General features: G+C 31.6%; 5 protein-coding genes across 10 annotated transcripts; 3 read left to right on the top strand and 2 right to left on the bottom strand.

Moving 5' to 3' along the window:
* The first annotated feature begins 625 nt into the window (after window positions 1–625).
* On the top strand, window positions 626–3,021 carry LOC110665379 (uncharacterized). 2 transcript variants are annotated; one of them, XM_021825456.2, is made up of 2 exons: window positions 626–758; window positions 1,782–3,021. In XM_021825456.2, the coding sequence occupies exons 1-2, from the start codon at window positions 723–725 to the stop codon at window positions 2,661–2,663; spliced, it is 918 nt and encodes a 305-aa protein (XP_021681148.2). In that variant the 5' UTR covers window positions 626–722; the 3' UTR covers window positions 2,664–3,021. The 2 variants fall into 2 exon arrangements, with proteins under 2 accessions (XP_021681148.2, XP_021681147.2); XM_021825455.2 differs by lacking the exon at window positions 626–758 and adding an exon at window positions 771–1,666.
* Window positions 3,022–3,427: 406 nt separating this feature from the next.
* On the top strand, window positions 3,428–4,066 carry LOC110665382 (RING-H2 finger protein ATL39). The gene has a single exon (XM_021825464.2). It carries the CDS (start codon window positions 3,428–3,430, stop codon window positions 4,064–4,066), a length of 639 nt encoding a protein of 212 aa, XP_021681156.1.
* A 1,999-nt stretch (window positions 4,067–6,065) lies between these two features.
* Window positions 6,066–8,403, bottom strand: LOC110665383 (60S ribosomal protein L23a). The gene is made up of 4 exons (XM_021825465.2): window positions 8,262–8,403; window positions 8,105–8,172; window positions 6,957–7,320; window positions 6,066–6,333 (listed from the first exon to the last, which is right to left on the bottom strand). The coding sequence occupies exons 2-4, from the start codon at window positions 8,118–8,120 to the stop codon at window positions 6,249–6,251; spliced, it is 465 nt and encodes a 154-aa protein (XP_021681157.2). The 5' UTR covers window positions 8,121–8,172; window positions 8,262–8,403; the 3' UTR covers window positions 6,066–6,248.
* A 384-nt stretch (window positions 8,404–8,787) lies between these two features.
* On the bottom strand, window positions 8,788–11,512 carry LOC110665380 (monofunctional riboflavin biosynthesis protein RIBA 3, chloroplastic). 2 transcript variants are annotated; one of them, XM_021825458.2, is made up of 7 exons: window positions 11,260–11,512; window positions 10,838–11,165; window positions 10,521–10,742; window positions 10,106–10,431; window positions 9,884–10,013; window positions 9,512–9,787; window positions 8,788–9,344 (listed from the first exon to the last, which is right to left on the bottom strand). In XM_021825458.2, the coding sequence occupies exons 1-7, from the start codon at window positions 11,415–11,417 to the stop codon at window positions 9,090–9,092; spliced, it is 1,695 nt and encodes a 564-aa protein (XP_021681150.2). In that variant the 5' UTR covers window positions 11,418–11,512; the 3' UTR covers window positions 8,788–9,089. The 2 variants fall into 2 exon arrangements, with proteins under 2 accessions (XP_021681150.2, XP_021681149.2); XM_021825457.2 differs by having other exon boundaries at window positions 8,790–9,344; window positions 9,512–9,808; window positions 11,260–11,511.
* A 2,298-nt stretch (window positions 11,513–13,810) lies between these two features.
* On the top strand, window positions 13,811–18,461 carry LOC110665381 (UDP-galactose/UDP-glucose transporter 5B). 4 transcript variants are annotated; one of them, XM_021825462.2, is made up of 12 exons: window positions 13,811–13,929; window positions 14,182–14,325; window positions 14,818–14,931; window positions 15,090–15,182; window positions 15,372–15,437; window positions 15,879–15,977; window positions 16,136–16,215; window positions 16,636–16,748; window positions 17,264–17,352; window positions 17,575–17,661; window positions 17,766–17,834; window positions 17,914–18,461. In XM_021825462.2, the coding sequence occupies exons 2-12, from the start codon at window positions 14,218–14,220 to the stop codon at window positions 18,028–18,030; spliced, it is 1,035 nt and encodes a 344-aa protein (XP_021681154.2). In that variant the 5' UTR covers window positions 13,811–13,929; window positions 14,182–14,217; the 3' UTR covers window positions 18,031–18,461. The 4 variants fall into 4 exon arrangements, with proteins under 4 accessions (XP_021681154.2, XP_021681152.2, XP_021681155.2 ...); XM_021825460.2 differs by having other exon boundaries at window positions 13,837–14,094; XM_021825459.2 differs by having other exon boundaries at window positions 13,838–14,099.
* The last annotated feature ends 1,823 nt before the right edge of the window (window positions 18,462–20,284 follow it).

The raw sequence follows: 20,284 nt of genomic DNA, 5'->3' as shown, positions 1-20,284 counted from the left end.
TTTTAAAAAATATAATTAAAAAATTGTATTTTAAAAAATTAAAATTAAATAATTAAAATAAAATAATCATATAAATAAAGGGACGGTGATTTGCGTCTGCAATAACAACTAAACATTAAGCTTAAAGTAGAAATTTGGTTAGAAAGAGAGGATAATTATGGAAATTCGCGCTCCCTTAAAAACAAAAAACCGCGTAAATGGGAACCGGGAAACAGCCATCTGCTATGCATACAAAAAAATTATTAATTTTTTTTTATATAAATTTAAATTTAAGATTTCATGTTTCCGTTAAAAAAATAAAATTCAACATCTCACCATTTAAAAATATTATCAATACTGCTGAATTTTTTCTAATAAAATATGTTTTTATAAAGAAAATTGAATTTCACTGTTTAAAAATAATTTTGATACGATTGAATTAAAATTTATTAATAATATAAAATTTATATTTAAAAATAATTATTTATCTATTTATTTTTATAAAAGGAATGAATATTATTTTAGGTAATGGACAATGTCCCTTAAAGAATGGGACTGGTTTAAAAGAATCTAATAAATTTTTATTCTAATTTGAATTTTTTTTTTTTTTTTTTTAATTTGATTTGGATGGATCGATTTCCTGGAACTTCATTACAAAGCCATCACTTTGTCTTCATGTGGGGCTTCTAGTGCTTCCTCTATAAATTAACTCACTCGACTTTTCTTTCAACTTCCTGCTCGAGATGGAGGAATTGGGTTCTTTGTGGAGTTACCAAGAGGTGGTGTTTTCTCTAGTTTTCTTGCTCTTATTCTCTATATTCTTCTAAGTTCATTTCTTCCTCAAGAGTTTTGCTTAGTTTGACAGTTAATGCTTGTTGTTTCCCTTCAATTCTATGTTCCATCCAAAATTTATGATGATTTGCTGTGTTTTTATGAGATGTTCAAGATATCCCATGAGTTTCTTTCTTTCAATTCTTTTGATTTGTTCACAATTCTGTTAACTCTTTTATGAATCTTATATCTCAACTGTGTTCTGTTTGCTGGATTCTGGATGGTGTTGTTGGCAATCTGGTTTATTTCAGTTTTTAGCCTCTGATGGCATTTACTTTGTGTTCTTGAACAGAGAAGGATTTTCCTTCGTGCATGTTAGGCAGATATTTTAGGGTTCTTGTCTTTCTTCTAGTTTCTTCTGTTTTCCTAACAATTCCCATACAGAATGAATTTACCTCTTTTGGTTGACAAAGTGGGCCTCATTTTTCATGTCTATTTTGTTTTTGTGCTGGAGAATGTAAACTTGTTTTGTCCTGCTAGGAATTGAACATGCTTCAGTTGAAACTTAAGTACATTATTGTCTGTATTGAAAGATACTTGTGATATTTCATGGCATGAGTTATGGTGACCAAACCCATGTCAATTTTTGTTATAAGGGTAGGTTTATTAGGTCATACTCTCTCTTTTTCTCTTTCCTTTCCTTTTTTCCTAGAAAAAAAAAATTCCAAAGAATCATCAGTTGACTTGAAGGACTTGTGATCTGCATGTGTCTACATTGAGACTTCAAATAATGCTAGTTCTTCCCCTGCCATTGAAACACTTTGTTTATCCATTAGATTTATTTGGAATTTCTGTTATTGACAAGTGAATGAGATCCTTTGACTTTTATAGAAGGATGTTTGGTGTTGATGTCAAGGTACTGATGATGATTTTAGTTCTGTAGGAAGGAATTTCTGATAGTGTGTGGAATTTGTCTGAAATTTACAGTGTTTTATTGCTCTCAAACTTATAAATCTGTTTTGAATTGGCAGAACATTGATGAGCTGAGGCAGAAGCTTTTGTGCACAACCGTTGAGCTAGAGTCGCTGAAAGTTGAAGCAAGTGAAGAGATGAGAAAGCACAAGGAGGATGTTAAGCATTTAGTTGATCTCCTGAAGATGGCATACAAAGAAAGAGATGAGGCAAAAGAACAGTTGCAGAAGCTTCTTAACGAGTTGATGCCTTCTAATTCTGCTGAATTACACACCATTCTTCCTCAACCACAACCCAAAAGCCCCCTTGTTATACCCCTGAAGGCAAACTCAAGCATAACCGAATCTAACAGTCTATCAGATACATATAATCACCAATCACATGGTTCTTCCCCTGTGGATTCCTTCTTTGATGCAATTACTTCCCCAGATTTCTCAAGCATAAACATGGCTGGTACGAGTCACATAAAATTTGGGAATAAGACTTATGTTGAAGAATATACTGGTTCTATGTCAACAGGTTTGGTCTCTCCATCCGTTAATCCGGCTGATGCTGCAATTGATAGTCTTGTTAATGGAAAAGTCCTGCCTCAAAAAGGAAAACTGTTACAAGCTGTTACAGAGGCAGGTCCTCTTCTTCAAACACTTCTTGTTTCAGGGCCACTTCCCCAGTGGAGAAATCCTCCTCCACTGCAACACTTCAATATTCCACCATTTTCTATCAATGGTTGTGAGATTGCAAATACAATTGATAAGAAACCTGCTGCAAATGCAAATTCTGGTGCTCAGAAACCACAGAGTTTATCGTCTTATCCTGATATGTCTCGTGGTTCTTCTCAAATGTGTTCGGTTTCCATGTTAAATTTTACAAATGGCGCTTCTGGTTCAGGTTTAGGCAGTTGTTGGCCGTTAAATTCTGGCAAGCAGCAAGGATTTCATTGAGATTATGATACTTTACTCTCTCTTTTTCTTCTTTTTTTTTTTTTTTTTTTTTTTTTTTTTTTTTTTTTACTTTTCTTTCCTTTTGTATAAAAAAAAAAAAAACAAATTTCAGTGGTTGATGGTGTAAATGAGAGATTTTCTTTTGGGGGGTTGAATGGCATAGCTAGTTGTTTTGTTTGCCTGCTTCGACATGAGAAAGTTACATTTCTTGTTCCTTGATTAATCAGATTTAGTTATTTTCCACTTGAAACAGAGAATTTGTAAAATTAGTCCATGAAGTTACAGGAACCGGAATTGTTGCTCAAATATCTTGTACAATTGTCTAACATGAACATTGCAGCATTCTTTTCTTTTGTTATTTTCTTGCAAGTCATCCTTACAGGAGCAGTGCCAATACCACATCAACTGTATTATCACATGGTTAGCAGTTGATGTTGAGAGAGACCTTCATTAGATAAAATCCGATAGATTAGTTAGAAAATTATCAGGATTTTGGCGTCTCTCAAGCCAGAGACAGGTTTTTGTACAAAGTTAGACGCATTCTCTGGCAACTGATCCAATAGGCTCTCCTCCTCAAACTTATCAACGACTTTAACATATCAATTATCTGTTTATACATCGATTCATCCGATGCTCATGACTTCCTAGAGGGGCTATCTGGAATCAGAGTTGTCCTGGAACAAGCCTTTCTATGTAAATCAATGAATTCAGCTTCTTTCCAAGCCATTTAGAAAATCTTAACCTGCCATAAACTTGAGCATAGCATGCCTTCAAGCCCAGTACCAGCTCCACAACTTCAATTCGAAGGCTCTTCGCAATGGAATCCATATGTAATTGGTCCGGTTATTGTTGTCTGCATTTTCATTGTCTTGTTCAGCTACTACAGAATACTAAAACGATTTTGCTGCGCGCTGAATGTTTTAACTTTCTCTAGAAACCGAGTTCGAATGAGGCATGGAAGTGAGAATAACTTGGAAGATTTGTCGTTGCAGTATCACAGCCATGGACGGGAATCTACCATCGTGTGCTCTCTACCAATCTCTCAGTTCAGGAAGGGGAAAGAAGAGGAATCAAGAGCGAGCAACTATGAATGCGCAGTTTGCTTAGGGGAATTTGAAGAAGGGGAATGGCTGAAACATCTACCAAACTGTGCTCATGTGTTTCATGTTGCCTGCATCGACACTTGGCTTCAGACTCGCTCAAATTGCCCTCTTTGCAGGTCTCATGTCTATGATTCAAGTCATGAATATTCTTTTTCTATGAACACAATGCTTGAGACTACAAGGAGGGAAGACTTTTTCCATTACAGAGCAGACCATTATCAAATCCTACGCTCTGAGATCCTTAGAAACTCTTTACCTCCATCGGAAGAAATAGGTGGAGGACTGGTTTCATCGCATTAAGCAGAAAAAATCAGTAGCCTTGTGGGAGCTCTCATGCAGGAAGCTAAGGAGATGATCATTTCCATGGAAACTGATAATTCTGTGGATTAGAATGAAGGTGGGTTCTTGAGGCAATTCAACGTCTCTGCAGAGCTCCCCAGCTGTAGGCTCATAAAAGAGGTTTCATTTTGTAGTAGACGAAGAACAGGAGAAACCATTTCCTAGAAAATGTAAATAACATTGTAAATTTAAATTCAATGGAAGGGAACCTCTACATCTGATGAGGTATTTCTGTTACTTTTGCCTTTATACTTTCTACTAGAACACTTGAATATAATTAAAAAAAAAAAAAAAGAAGAGAAATTATGTACTGAATTTTTTTGCAACAAAATTAAGAACGAGCAGCGGAAACTCTCATCACAAAAGGGTATTACCAAAAAAAGGGTAATCGAATATGAAATTTTATCAAAACAGTTGAGTTTGAAATTAATTATAAAAAAAGGGGTGAATTGTGTTGAGTTGAACGGATTGAGTGTGAAACGCTAACTATAATAACGTTTTTAAAATCCGGATGAAAAGTTTGAAAGGAAAACTGAACGCTATGTCTGGTATTCATTTAAATAATAAAAAATAAATTAAAAAAAAATTAAAGATTGGAGTAGCGATAGCGTCCAAATTTTTTTTTTAATTTTTAATTATTTTATTTTATATTTTAAATAAAATATAAATATTATTTTAATAAATAAAATTATAATATTTAATATTATATATTTTAAATTTTTATTATAAATATTATTTTTTAATTTAAAATTAAATTAAAATTTAATAAAATAAAATTTTAAAAAAATAAATAATTAAAAAAATTTAAAAGAAGTTGAACGCTTTTTAAATTTTTAATTATTTTATTATTAATAATAATTATTATTTAATTATTTATTTTTTTAATTTTAATTTTTTTATTTTATTAAATTTTAATTTAATTTTAAATTAAAAAATAATATTATATAATAAAAATATTATAATATATAATATTAAATATTATAATTTTATTTATTAAAATAATATTTTTAATTTATTTAAAATATAAAATAAAATAATTAAAATTTTTTAAAAAAATTAGACGCTACTACCAATTTTTCTTAAACTTTTTAATTACTTATTTTTTTAATTTTAATTTTTTATTTTATTAAATTTTAATTTAATTTTAAATTAAAAAATAATATTTTATAATAAAAATATTATAATACATATTATTAAATATTATAATTTTATTTATTAAAATAATATTTATATTTTATTTAAAATATAAAATAAAATAATTAAAAATTAAAAAAAAATTAAACGCAACTATAAGTAATGTCCATTTTTTTTAATTAATTTTTTATTATTTAAAGAAATTAATTTTTTATTATTTAAAGAAATGCTGGACGCTATTTTAAATAGCATCCAGCTTTTCTTTTAACCTTTCGACACTATTATAAATAGCGTCCGGATCTTAAAAACGCTATTATAGTTAGCGTCTCGCACTCAGCCCGTCCACCTCAATACAATTCACCCATTTTTACTACTTAATTTCAAACCCAACTATTTTGATAAAATTTCATTTTTTATTACCCTTTTTTGGTAATTAAACAACCCCCCCCCCCCCCCAAAAAAGATTTAACCCTCGAGTCATTAGCCCACTAACATTTGAAAATCTTTTCACATCAATGCGGCATTATATGTTCTCCAATATTTTTCCTTATCAAGTACAAATAGCGCCCTCCATTTGCCAAGCTTCTTCCTCAGGGATTACAAAAGGCTTTGCACATCATTAAACTTTGATTCATTTTCTTGATTCAGGGGCCTATTCAGTTTTTCTAATACAACTGTTAGGTAGGTAATCTCCAATGCATAATTGCTAATATCATCGAGGCAATCAGCAGATAAGATGGTAAATTTCAACAAGGCAATCAGATAATATCCAGCATCATATGGTTAGGCTTATTCCAATGCATAATTCAGAACCCGTAAATAGAAATTTCAAGCCTATAAAGTCAGAAATTAAATTGAAAAAAGATGGAAAATAACCAGAAAGCAGTACCACAAGTTTACAAGTTTGAAGTAATTTAGCAAATCTCTCTGCTTGATGTCACAACAAAAATACCTTACCCTGAAACAAAACAAAATGACGAAAACTAGAAAGAGAAAGCCAGTAACTAATTTAAATGATTCCTATTTTGTTTGCCACATCCAAGGCATCAAAGTCTGGCGTCAACCTGACATACGCTTTCTTCGTCCCATCAGGCCTGGAATACAAAAGGTTAATTTAGAACAAGTTTGTAGACATATGCTGAATAGAAAAAATAACAAAAAAGAAACACAACTTAATACAACATTATGATTCATATGTTACCATTAGCAATTTCAAGGAAATCCATTTTCAAATTGATCAGCTTAAACATCCAGAATCTCAGATTCCAATTTATGCAAAAAAAAAAGGAAGCAATATTTTATTACATGAAGTAAGATTATACAAGGGCCTCAATGATGAGTAATAGTCAGATCAAGAGTTGCTTGTATTGCATGCATGAATATCTAATTATCACAGTTTAGTTTATTCTCAACACGTTCTTGTGATGGCTGTGTCCTACTATGCAGATGCAGGACATAAAAATCCCTATATTTGCTTATATATATCCTATATACCCACACTCCAGGGGTTGTTCATTGTTATCAAAAAAATAGGTGAAAAGAAAAAGGAAAATAATTATTGGCTAATGCCATCAACATGAGATTCTGCAAATAGTTAAGTCTTCAAGAACTTCTGCACAATAGGCAATAAAAGCACAGAAAAATTATGCTAAGCCTCACAAATTCACATTAAACATTTGGTCACTTCTCCATAGAAAAATAAGGATTAAGGAACAACCTGATCAAGGTATTAACTTTCTTGGCCTGAATATCATACATCTTCTTGACTGCATCCTTGATCTTTTTCTTGTCAGCACGAATATCAACTATGAAGACAAGGGTATTGTTGTCCTCGATCTTTTTCATAGCTGACTCAGTAGTGAGAGGAAATTTCAAGATCTGATAATGATCAAGCTTGTTCCTTGGTGGAGCACTAATGCGAGGGTACTTGGGATTCCTCTCCTTCTTCAATGTCTTTGGGCGATGAAATGTAACCTTAGTTCTGATCTTATTGGCCTTCTTCTTGAAGGTTGGACCAGACTTCACCGCTTTTGCAACCTTGGCAGCCTGTGCCTTTGGATCAGGCTTTTTTGAAATGTCAGCTGCACATATAGCACATATGCTAAACAATCAAGGAAAAGGAAAATCCATAAACATGCATCCACCGCATTATAGCTATAACCCTCCCTGTATTAAGAAAATATGGGTGGGAATTATCATAAATGCAGGGCCATCTTCAACAATGCTAATTAAACTTGTATTCCCAAGACGTAAAAAAACTATAAAAGCACAGTACTTAGCAATGAACAAAGTCTCTATGAACAATACAAAGATGAAGAAACCAATTAGAAATATCTAAATATAAGAGGACACCATTTCCAATTACTCATAGCACTCAGTACTTTCTCTCATCCATTCATTTATCCAAAGTAAATCATAGTTAGCAGATAGCAAGTACAAGCCTCTCCTAGTCAAGCCTATTTTTGGGTAAAAATTTAGTTCAAAAGAAACAAACGCAAGAAGCCCTTTAAAAGAAAAACTTGAAACCAGCATAACAACATGCTGAACACAACATAATCACATGGCTCACACACACTCATTTTTCATTATTCAATATTTACCAAACCATAAAGCCCAATCTTTTTTCTAATCCTTCTCATTGCAAACATCATTTATTAAAAGAAATTATGATTACAGCCATATAAAGATGAAATGAACTTGTATAACTAAAATATGCATTCCTGGCCACTGCACTTTTGCATTTTGGAGACAAAAACAGAAAGAAGGTAATAGAAAATTCTTTAGACGAGCCACAACTAATCAATACAACATCACAAATCATGGTTCTATCGTGCTTAAAGAAGGGACATGGGCCTAAAATCATACCTTTCCCCGGCGCCATTGCAACTAATCCACAATAAGCTTTCGCTAAACGCTTCTAATTGCTTGAAACCCTAAACACAAACACAAAACAAAAAAAAAATGTTATTCGTCAAATCTCAGACGACAGGATACACAGAGAGATGCAGAAAGAGATAGACACCTGTGGGCGAACAACAGCCGAGCCGTATCTAGGGTTTGGGAGGGCTGGAAAGGGAAGAAGGGTTTATAAAGAGAGAGGCAATGGAATTACTATAATATCCAACGTTTTTTTAATATTTACTATGCCCGGAGACTGATTTGAGTTGGGCGGAGATTCTCTAAGCTTAGGCCCAAAATTCTGGGCTAGATAATAAATAATATTTATTTTGCCTGACATGAAACCTAATGGACCTCCACTACATGTTGAGAAATGGCTCACCTCCTTCGACCTCAGCTCTTAAGGTCTGATTTATCATGGACGCATGATACACAAAGTATAATGGGATTTATCTATTAAATATATAAATTCTACATATATTTCAGGTTCATGATAAATCGGGTGTCAATTAATATAATTATTTTTACAAGTTTGTATAATTTGTATAAGAATATAAGTTAGAATTCATTGCATGACTTTGCAGCGTCTTATATTATCTTACCAAAAATCTTACGCAAATTAATTTCTCTCTCCTTTTTATTTTTCTATTCTTTTCCTTTTATTTTAACAGATAAACCCCCCAAAAAAAAGTATTGGAATTGAAATCTATAATCTCTGCCAACAAATATACCAAGTTTTTATGATTGCAGAATGCCAGAAATGTTAAAACAGGAAAACAATAGAATAATTCTTTGCAAACCACTGTTGTCTATATATCATTTTCATTTGGAATTAATTGTATGTTGTAATTATAATAAATTGGAAAATTAATCACAAAGAAAGGTATCAATAAACCAAAAATTCAAACTCTATATGACAGAGTTCCAATCCTTGAAAATCTTTAATTATCTTTCAGTCTTCTTCAGGTGAGTTTGTCTTATTTACATTTGGGTTGATGAATCCGGCTAATGGCCCCTGTATATCAGAACCATAAATATGGCCCATCTTGGTACGCTTTGTTTCCAAGTACCTCTTATTTTCCTCTGTAATGGATGTCAACACTGGAATTCTTCCAATAACTGCCAACCCATATCCCTTCAATCCAGTGAACTTTGCAGGATTATTAGTCATCAGTCGCATGGTTCGAACCCCTATGTCCCTTAGAATCTGCAAAAGAAAGAAAACATAAGATTATTAGAAACAAAGTACACGAAACATTTTACACTTGTGGATTTTGGAAAGGGCTGATGTACGCAGCTTTATCCTGCTTTGTAGAGAGGCTATTTAAGGCATGAATGATACATAAAGTTTTTAAAGAGCATGGTAAAACTGACCTGAGCACCGATGCCATACTCGCGTGCATCGACAGCTAAACCAAGTTCAATGTTAGCTTGGACTGTGTCATGACCTTGATCCTGCAAATTGTAGGCTCGAAGTTTATGACCAAGGCCAATCCCTCTTCCTTCATGACCTCGAAGGTAAACCACAACGCCTCTACCGGCTTGCTCGATTAATTGCATAGCCAAATCCAATTGGTTCCCACAATCACAACGAGCTGATCCAAAAATATCTCCAGTTAAACACTCTGAATGAACTCTTACAAGAACATCCTGTCCAGGTCCAATATTACCCTGTTGATTTTCATTTAAAAACTCATTAAAATTTGCACTTTCTTGAACCAAAGACAAGTGCTTGATTTCGATTACCTTCACAAGAGCTACATGTTCTGTTCCATCTAGCTTTGATCGGTAGCAGTAAGCTTGAAATAGACCCCATTTGGTAGGCAGACGAGAAATTGCACTTCTTTCAACCAAATTTTCTCTTTTTCTCCTGTACCTGTATGAGTAACATGGAAAGGAAAATTATACATTGTTGAGTGATCAGTGATGACCAGTTTAATTAACCCATGAAGTATTATTGTATCTGACCTTATCAAATCGGTTATTGAGACGATTGGTATGCTGTGCTCCAATGCCAACTTTCTTAAACTAGCTAGAGAAGCCATGGAACCATCCTCTGGATCAACAATAGCTGAAAGAACAGAAACTGGCTGCAATCCTGCAAGCATTACCAAGTCTACAGATGCCTCAGTATGACCTGCTCTCCTCAGAACACCACCAGTTCTATACTTGAGTGGAAACACATGGCCTGGTCTCCGAAAATCTTCCGGCTTCGATTCGGGGGATGAAAGAGCAAGAACAGTCTTGGCCCTGTCTACTGCTGATACTCCAGCGGATGTTCCAGTTTTCGCATCCTGAAATGGGCAATCAAATATTTAATAATATATATGTATATCAATTCAAGGCTAAAATTAAAGGTACCTTTAGGACTAGCCAATATTACCACTGTGACCGTGAAAGTTGGGGCTGAAGAGTCTTCATCTTCTGTCTCTGGAGACATTAAAGGAAGCTTCAACCTTTCAAGATCGTCCTCTTTCATGCCCACAGAAACAATCCCTGATCCATGTTTAACCATAAATGCCACATGCTTAGGACTCGTAAGAGATGCTGCCATGACAATATTTCCTTCAATATCGCCATTTTCATCATCTACAACAATCACAAACTGAAAAATTTTGCATCGTACGTATCATTATTAAGGAAACTCTTGTCAAATAAAAGAAAAGAAAATGAGAGATGAAAAATCGCTAAGATATTCACCTTTCCTTCTCGTAGAGTATTTAGAGACTGCTCAATTGAAGAGTAGCCTGGAGTTGGGCAGTCAGGATCACCCGCAGCGTCACTAACGAAGAAATCGATGGTTTCAGGAGTAATTTCAGCATCAAGTGTTCCAAATGGCGCTGAAGCAGATTCATCAAAAGCACTAAGCAAAGACCCATTCTCACTTCCCTTCAAAGAACTGTCATCAGACAAATTTCGAGCTCCAATTCCAGGACTCACCCCAATACCCCAAAATGTGGGACTAAACAACCTGTGTCTGTATAACCCAATTCCTGTATTATTGGGAGCTGCAAAAAGTCGATGAAAACTGAAACAGAAAAAAATCATTTGAACATTAAATCCCATAGAGAAACGATCAAAGTTTGTCTTTTTTCTGCTAAGAAAATATGTTCATGAAATACCTTGAGTTGATGAAGATACGGGGACAAGAGAGGTGAGGAACAAAGGCACAGTCCATGGAAAGGAAATGGTTAAAGAGATTGTTCTTGTTCTTTTTAGATATCAAGAATTTGCTCTGGTACTTAGTTCCTCCATAATTCGCAAGTTGCAGGCCATGCATGTAAACAAGAAAAGCTCACCTCTAGCTTTGGATTGTGTTTCAATTCAGAGCCGTTATCCAAAAGTTTCAACCAAATGAAGCGTACGGATTTTTGTGACCACCAGCTTTTTCCATCTTTTTAATTTTTCCACTTATTGAAAAAATTTATATTTATAATAAAAAATGCAAAATTCATTTGATATACCATCAAAACAAAGGACAAATCACTCATTGATATAAATATTAATTAACTCTTTAGTCTTTACCTTCAACAAGTAAATAGACCCTGGAGATTCATGAGATCAATGAAGTACATGTTGGCAAATACGAAAGGAGTTCCAACAACCGAAAATGCGGCAATGTTGAAGCTTGGTGTCAACAAATTTGCCTGAGATGATTGAAGAAAGGTATGTCCATGGTAGCATCTTGGTGAAATAGAGTCAGTAAAAGAACTGCAATGTAGCTGATGCCAATTAAGGGGGTAGAATAAAACCGCTCAATTGAGAAATTCCATCAATTTAAATGAATTTAAACTAAAATTAGTGATTTAATATAATTATAGTTTGAAAATAATTAAAAAATAAAATTTTAATTAGGGTTTTGAGTTAATAAAAATTTAATATATATATATATATATATATATATATATATATATATATATATATATATATATATAACTCGTTAATTTCCGTATGATAATATGTGTAAGCAAAAATTTCAATAAGAATTAAATTATAGAAGTATAAAAAATATTAAAAAAAGTAAAAAATTGTGAAAATCGAATTTAATCCATTTAATATAAATATTGATGATTTTATAATTTAATTTATTAATTTTAATTTAAATATTATTAAAATTAATTTTAATTACTTAATTTAATAAAATACAGTGAATTCACCCAAACTGTTCTACGTATAGCCGTAACGCCATGGTGTGAACACTTGACATGGCTTGTGGATTATTATTTTTGGTTTTAATTATTTTTTCTTTAGTTACTTGAATTGAGAATTTTTAAAATTCAAATTGTTTAAAAATAATAAATAGTTTTTAATATATAATAAAATAAAATTAATATTTTACAATTAAAATTTATTATTTTATCAAAAATAAAATCTAATTAATCATAAATTAAAAAATATTTTCTTTTATAATCAATTTCGACCGAAACTTCAACTCTAAATCTTATAGTCTTAAGTATTATTGACAAAAGCTTATTGATTTAAACATTACAAGTTTATTGGATTGAAAAAAAAATTTTTTTTGAATCAATTCAACTTTCCTAAACTTTCCACTCTATAATTATTTGAGAGAGTTTTTTGAAATAAGCTATGAGTTTTTAAATTAATGAGTATTGAGAGAAATATTTTTTTTTTAAAAGAATTAATATTTTTAAGGGATTTTAAAGATTTTATATTTTTAAAATCCTCACTTTAATTAGTAATTTTTAAAATTTTGATGAATAATATTTTTTTTTAAATTATTATATGAACCTCAATAAATTTTAAAAATTTCATACTTATTAAATATTAAAACATAATAAGAATATTTAAATAATATTACATTTAATCTTCCATTCTCATACCTTTACCTAAATAATATAAAATTATTTTTTTTAAATTAAATGATCATAGCTTCTTTCAAAACGACAATGAAACTAAAAAACTCTATCTCACCTTTTATTAATTTTAATTTACTTTATCATAAAAAATCTTAGCTTTTTTTTTTTTTTTTCTCCTGCTAATGGATTAGATATGACTACCAGCAAAAATCATAATCTGAACACTATTAATATTTTTAAAACCTGATTTTATTATGAATTTAATTAAAATTTATTTTTAATTATTTGAATTTGTCTCAAACTTGAATATTATTATAAAAAAAATTTAAATTCATTTAATTTTATATTTTTTAATTAATAATTCACATAAAAATTATTTTTATTAATAATTTATATTTTAAAATTTAATAATTGTATAAAATATTTAAATTTTATTTAAAATTTATAAATATTATTATAAAAATATATATTTCATATTTAATTAAATACTTATATAAATATTTTTAAATAATTAACACATAAATAATTAACACACGTGTATATATATATGAGACCTGAACTCAATATTAATTTTTAATTTTAAATTTATTCTAAATTTAATTATATATTACTCAAACACAAGCTATTAAAATTTAATTAAATTAAATATTTATAAAATTTTAATACATTGTCCTCTTAGGATTGACAAATAATAGCATAACAATGAAATGCACTCTTTAATAAAATTATAATAATCTTATTAAAAGCGAAATCGTATGCAAGGGACGTAAACGCCATCCACAATTTCCAAATTGAGAAAAATTAAGCTTTATTCCACGGATAAATGCTTGTGTATGTGTTGACCATTACTAAATTGGTTGACGTGGGGAAAGCTTTTTTGAAAAAAAAAAAAAAAGAAGAAGAAAAAGAACATCAAACTCCAAAGTCTAAACAAAACAAAACAGAGACAAAATCGCCGGAGAAAACGAGACTCTGGTGATCTCTATCCGTGTCTCTAAACACCCACATGCACATACTCTTCTCTCTTTTTCTCAATCCGCTCCTATTCCATATCCCTCCACCTATCCACAGTCCATCTCTCTCTCTGATCCAAATCTCTGTCTTCACATCCGCTGTTCTTCTTCTCTCCGGCGGCTGATCGTACAGTTACGGTCCTCAGCTCTTTTTCTCTTGTTTTCTTTTGTTTGTTTCTGTTTTATCGTAATGGTTTTTATTTTGATTTTATAGATGTGGTGTTAAGTTTTTCTTTTGGTGAATGGGGTAATGGCCGATTCGTTATCATCAGCTGGTGTTAAAGAGAACAAGCTATGGAAAGGGGTTTTCGCCGTGGCAGGAATCATGACCACTCTTGTGATCTATGGTGTTTTGCAGGTAATTTTTCACACTCTGCATGTACCTGCTTTTTTATTTGTCTATATGAGTTTTTATGATCTTAATGACGAGAGAAGAAAATAAAAAAAAAAGGAACTTTTTGAAGAATTTAATTGAATTAGGTGCGAAAAGTATTATTGGGTTTTCAATCGCCATGCTGTGAGTTAATTTCCTTGCTGGTGGGACGTTAGGGCAATTGAAGTTTCTTAACTATTCAATTCCAATTTCATGTGCATTTATTGGAGAATTAAACGGAGCTTAATGGTAGTTTTGGAAATTATAGAACTGGAATGGGAATGAAAATGGATGTCACGAAGCTATCTGGAATTCTGGATTTGTTTTTCCCAATTATGAAGCTTCTGCAAATATTTTGTTTTACATAATTCCCAGATTTTGCTTCTCTTATTATCTTCATACTTGTCTCTATCTAATTTTTATATTGTAGTTGCATCACTGTGAAAAGAAGGGTCCAATTCAAACTAATTTTTGCAGGAAAAGATCATGAGAGTCCCTTATGGGGAGAACAAAGAGTATTTCAAGTACTCGCTATTTCTTGTTTTCTGTAACCGCATTACAACCTCTGCTGTTTCTGCTGGCGTTCTATTGGTAAGAAGCCATCATTGGTAGAATGCTTGTAAGGTTCTTGTTAGATGCTCTGTATTTCAGTTTGACGTAACTTCTAAAAAGCAGAAAATGCACTTTCTATTTAGAATTGAAGCAAGATGGATTGAAAGGGATTTTATGCTTCTTATTTTCCTTTTTAGGCAAGTAAAAAGGCCTTGAACCCTGTTGCTCCAGTTTACAAGTACTGCCTCATATCAGTATCCAACATATTAACCACAACTTGCCAATATGAGGTATGGCTTTTAAGATTGAGAGTATTAGTAACATCGCTTTCTGTTTTTGTGGAAATTGTATTTTGCTAATGTTAGTGTTGGCATGCTCAATGGGTTTATCTACATTGGTTCAAATGCAAGCTTTGGTATCTGAAACATGATATTATAAATACTGTTAATATACCTTTGATGACAATTGCTTGTTCACAGGCCCTCAAATATGTCAGTTTTCCTGTTCAGACACTTGCAAAATGTGCCAAAATGATTCCTGTCATGGTAAGTTGGTTTGATGTTGTTACCTATCATTTGTTATGATATGCAGTCATTTCTTATTCTTTGAATGTGAAATTTTTTTTGTGCTTCACTTATTGTGAATGGTGTTATCTTTTTTGTTTCCATTGTTCATTGAATTTGATCAAGCATTTATGCTTTTCAAGCACACCTACTTGTGGATTTTTCTGCCCTTCATCTTGGTTATTTTTTCTGGTTGGGCAAGCTGTATTTCCTTTAACTACTCTCAGAGATATAGTGAAAATATTTGACTGTAGTGTGTTATAGGGAGTGACAATACTGATCCAGTACAGATCATGAATTAATTTCACAATGGAACCTGAAGAATATTCAACTTTGTGCATCTTTTGTTTGCATACCTTTCTACTTCTGTTTTAAGTTTACAGGTAAAATTCCTATTTAGTCATTTTTAATCATTTTTTGCAGATCTGGGGTACTGTCATTATGCAAAAGAGATACAAGGGAATGGACTACTTAATTGCTTTTCTAGTTACTTTGGGTTGTTCAATTTTTATTTTATTTCCGGTAATGACTAATGTTCCCTCTCTCAGCATGCCCCCTTTTATTACTTTCAATCATTTTCCTTGGAAACTAAAACAGTTTTCCTTTCTTAAATTTCATAAAAAATCTGAAGCAGGAGTAGTATACATTCTGATCTGGTTTTCTTTTGTTTTTACTTGTAGGCAGGAACTGATATCAGTCCATACAGCAGAGGAAGGGAAAATACTGTTTGGGGTGTTACCCTGATGCTTGGTTATCTTGGGTATCAATTTGGAATGCTTTCTTCTTATTATAAGGATGCTGAATTTAATTATATTTCTAATTTGTTTGTCACAAAAAAAAAGAGACAGTTTATTCTGTTATAAATCAAGTATTCCTACTGAGAGGCGTGTTCTAGGCTTCTAGCATGCTAATATCTGATTGCTTGCCATGAATGATACCTATTCGCTGGATTGCACAAATGTAGAGAGGACATATGATCCCTTATTTCAATGCTGCATGCAAAGACAGATAATATTCTTAAAATTTTTGTAACTATTGTTCAACTAAATTATTTTCTTGGTTTTGTGCTGAATGGCATTGAGAAGCATGTATTCTACTAAATAGTCCAAGAGAAGGATTTTGGAAAAAATCTGACATGGTGATTATACTATTTATTAAGATTCTTCTTTGTTTTTAACAGGTTTGATGGCTTTACTAGCACATTCCAAGATAAACTATTTAAAGGTTATGATATGGAAATACACAACCAAATTTTCTACACTACGTTATGCTCTTGTGCTCTCAGTTTCACAGGTTAGTTTTTTCTTTTATGCCTGTTCTCTCCTTCTTTGGAGTGAATATATCATTAGAATATTTTGGTATGGCCATCTTCCTTGTTTTGAGTATCTTGGGGAGGTGGTTTGGACATCAGCCTTCTCATTCTGTTCTTCTTGTCCAGTTATTTAAAAGGATATAGGTTCAATTATGTAGGTGCTCAAATTTTTAATTGTTTGGATTGGCTAGTCAAGACACAGGAGTTGAATGCCTTTGAATTGAGGGAGGGAACAAAGAACTATTTTTCCTGTTACCCTACACTATTTAATCAAGTCTTTTAATACTCAGTTGATGATAGGCCTTTATCCTCATCCCCTTTAGTGTTTTCAAACACTTTTTAATAAGTTGGACATCTCTAATAGTATGATATTTCAACCATCCAGCTCTAGTTTCTTCATTCACAATCCGACTTTTATATTACTCTCAGATAACATTTGCCAGTACTGCATACTTTTTGTTGGCGATGCATGTGTTAACTTTTGTTTCATATGTAGGCCTTGTAGTGCAAGGGCATCTACTTCTAGCCGTAGACTTTGTTTATCGCCATAAAGATTGTTTGTTTGACATTGCTCTGCTTTCCACTGTGAGTAATCTCTACTTACCCTCTTGTAGTTTTATATTTCCAGTGCCTCTTCTCTCCCTTGTTTGTAACTTGTGTCAACCGGGTATCAGGTTGCCTCTCTCTCTCTCTCTCTCTCATTTTTTTTGTTAGCCATGTCTTCTTTGAGAACAGCCTCCCATTCCTTATCCTTGAGTTTAAGAAAAATTACAGCCTAAATTTGAGAATTAATGTCATTCTTTGCAGGTAGCAACTGCTAGCCAGTTCTTTATTTCTTACACAATTCGCACATTTGGTGCTCTCACTTTTGCTGCCATAATGACGACACGACAGGTAAGAGAAGAAAATTCTAAAGCAGAACCTAATTTTTCATTACTTTTCTCCCCCAACTATGCTTTTAATAAATGGTATCCTCTCATGTCCTTTTATAATTCAAGTTGGTGAGCATCATGCTGTCGTGCGTGTGGTTTGCCCATCCTCTTAGCTGGGAACAATGGATTGGAGCTGTAAGCCTCAATCTCAGTCCTTTCCAAATTATTTTTTCCCATTTTAAGCCCTGGGACACTAATTTTATCCAATGATCAGGTTATCGTCTTCGGTTCTCTGTATTCAAAGAATTTCTTGAAAAGTGGGTCTTCGAGGACTCCACCTTCAGAACATGCACAAAATGGAGCTTCCAGTCCAGTGAAGCCAATTCCTTGAAATCAGAATTTTCAAGTATTTTTCATTCAACTTTGGTGCTGCCTCTAATTTTATGGTGATATGCAGCTATTATTATAGGTTTGAGGCTGCATGCTTTGTAGAGATGGTGATTAAAAAACTGAAAGGCGGCATTTCATCCCTAATCTAGACAGCATCACAGGCTAATGGATCTTTCTTAAATTAGTTGCAATGTAGTTTATAGTTTTGGAAAAGGAAAATTTATGAGATCCCATTTTTGTGTGGGGACGATAATTTATAGATTGACAAAATTCACAAAAATGTTTCTTTTCTTTTCTTTTTTGTTTTGGATACAGAAATTATAAAAATGTACAATGCCATTGCATAATTTTGTTTTATCATTTCTCATCTTATGGATAATGTACACAAATTTCCTTTGTAATCTCCTCAGCTTACTAGGCAGTTCACAGTTATTATTGTCCCTCTTTGAATGGGAGCAAAATTATGTTAATATCTTTCACTTTATCTTTACATATCTTTCATTTTATGTTTGTAATGGAGGTTTCTTCTTCTTCTTCTTCTTCTTCTTCTTCTCCTCTCTCTTTCTCTCTCTCTCTCTCTCTCTCTCTCTCTCTCTCTCTTCCAAGATAGAAGTCAATGCAGCCTCTATAAAGGGGTGAGGTAAGGTGAAGCATACATAATTCAACTGAGCCAAGGGTTTCCAAAGGAAAGAAGCATCATGCAGAGTTTTGTTAGCAAGGCTAAGAGCAGTCTCCTATAGTCACATGACGAAAGCCTCTGTTTTTAGCACTCTCCATCACTTCCCTACAAGCCAAGGCTTCAAGGATGAGAGGATCGCTCGTACCTGTGAAGGTCTTACAATTCTAGGTGTGAGGAAGCTGCAGGTTTGCTTGAATTGCTTTGGCAATAAAACATCCCGATTTCACAAGAGTAATCACTATTTGTTGTAAAATGCCACACAAGTTTGTCTTCTCTTTTGATCAAATTAATTGGGATCGACAAGATATTTGGAATTTCCTCTTCAAGAAACGCCTCCCTAAGCTTTGATAATCATTCATTTGCATTATCTTTTCACCCATGAGGGTTGGGAAGGGATTTAGGAATTCACTCATCAATCTTGTAGAGAATGGAGTTTTCATGGTTGACTTGCCATCTCTTTTTTTTTTTTCCCCAAAATTCAACGACTCCATAAAATACTTTGCAACCATAAAAAGAAATTTTAAGAATTATAACAGAGTTGTTTCTAAACTTAAAAATGTAATTTAAAACTTTTAAATTTTGAAAAATTTACACAATAATTTTTTTTAACTCTCAATAGTAAGTTTACTCAGTATAGAATGACGATAATATAAATAATTTTCTCTCTTCTATGTGATAAAAGACAAAATTAATTATAATTTTTTTTAATAAATCAACGAATCTCAGCTATAAAAGATAATAAAGCGCTAGATATAATAAGTGATTAATTCATTAATTATATTAGATATTAGATTGTGTGAATCAAGGATATTTGATTAAATTTTATCCATTTTTTTAGAAATTAAATTAAATTTAATAGACCTTTTTTGTAAAAGTAAAAAATTAAATGAAATTAATTTATAAAATATTATATTAAAATTAAATTAATTTTATTAAATTAATTTTGGTAGGAAATAATGGCTGAGTCAATTTTTAAGAGGACAACAAAGATTTTTTATATATGGGAATAATTGCTCAGACAAAGATAAAGATAAGACAAAATTATTATTTTATTAATATTTTTATTGATTTATTTCTCAAAAATGATATTTATTTTATTCTTTGAACATTTATTAATTCAATTGTTGAAAATTTTTAGTTTTGGTATAAATTTATAACTAAAAAAAATAAAAAATATAATAAATTTAAGGTTATTTCATATTTTCTGACTAAAGGTTGAATTCTTTTTATAATTTATTGATTTGATATTTAGCCGTTGTGTAGTTTTGCACATTCATTTGATGGTCAGTTCCCTTTATTTCAATCTATTTTCTAATTGTGAACATAGGTAGATATTTAAAAAAAAAATTAAATAAATTAAAATAAATTTTATATATATATATATATATATATATATATATATATATATATATATATATATATAATTTAATTTATTGATTTAGACTTCATCTTAATTTTTTAAACTTATTTTTCACTAATTTTAGATTCAATTTTAATTATAATTCTTATTTGACTCTAATTTTAGCTTATTAATAATTCATTAAAAATAAATTATTCAATTTCATTTTATTAATTA

The sequence above is a fragment of the Hevea brasiliensis genome, chromosome 6 (genome assembly GCF_030052815.1).
Source record: "Hevea brasiliensis isolate MT/VB/25A 57/8 chromosome 6, ASM3005281v1, whole genome shotgun sequence".
Classification (NCBI taxonomy): domain Eukaryota; kingdom Viridiplantae; phylum Streptophyta; class Magnoliopsida; order Malpighiales; family Euphorbiaceae; genus Hevea; species Hevea brasiliensis.
The sequence above is the reverse complement of the archived record's forward strand: the minus strand, read 5'-3'. Positions and strand labels throughout refer to the sequence as shown.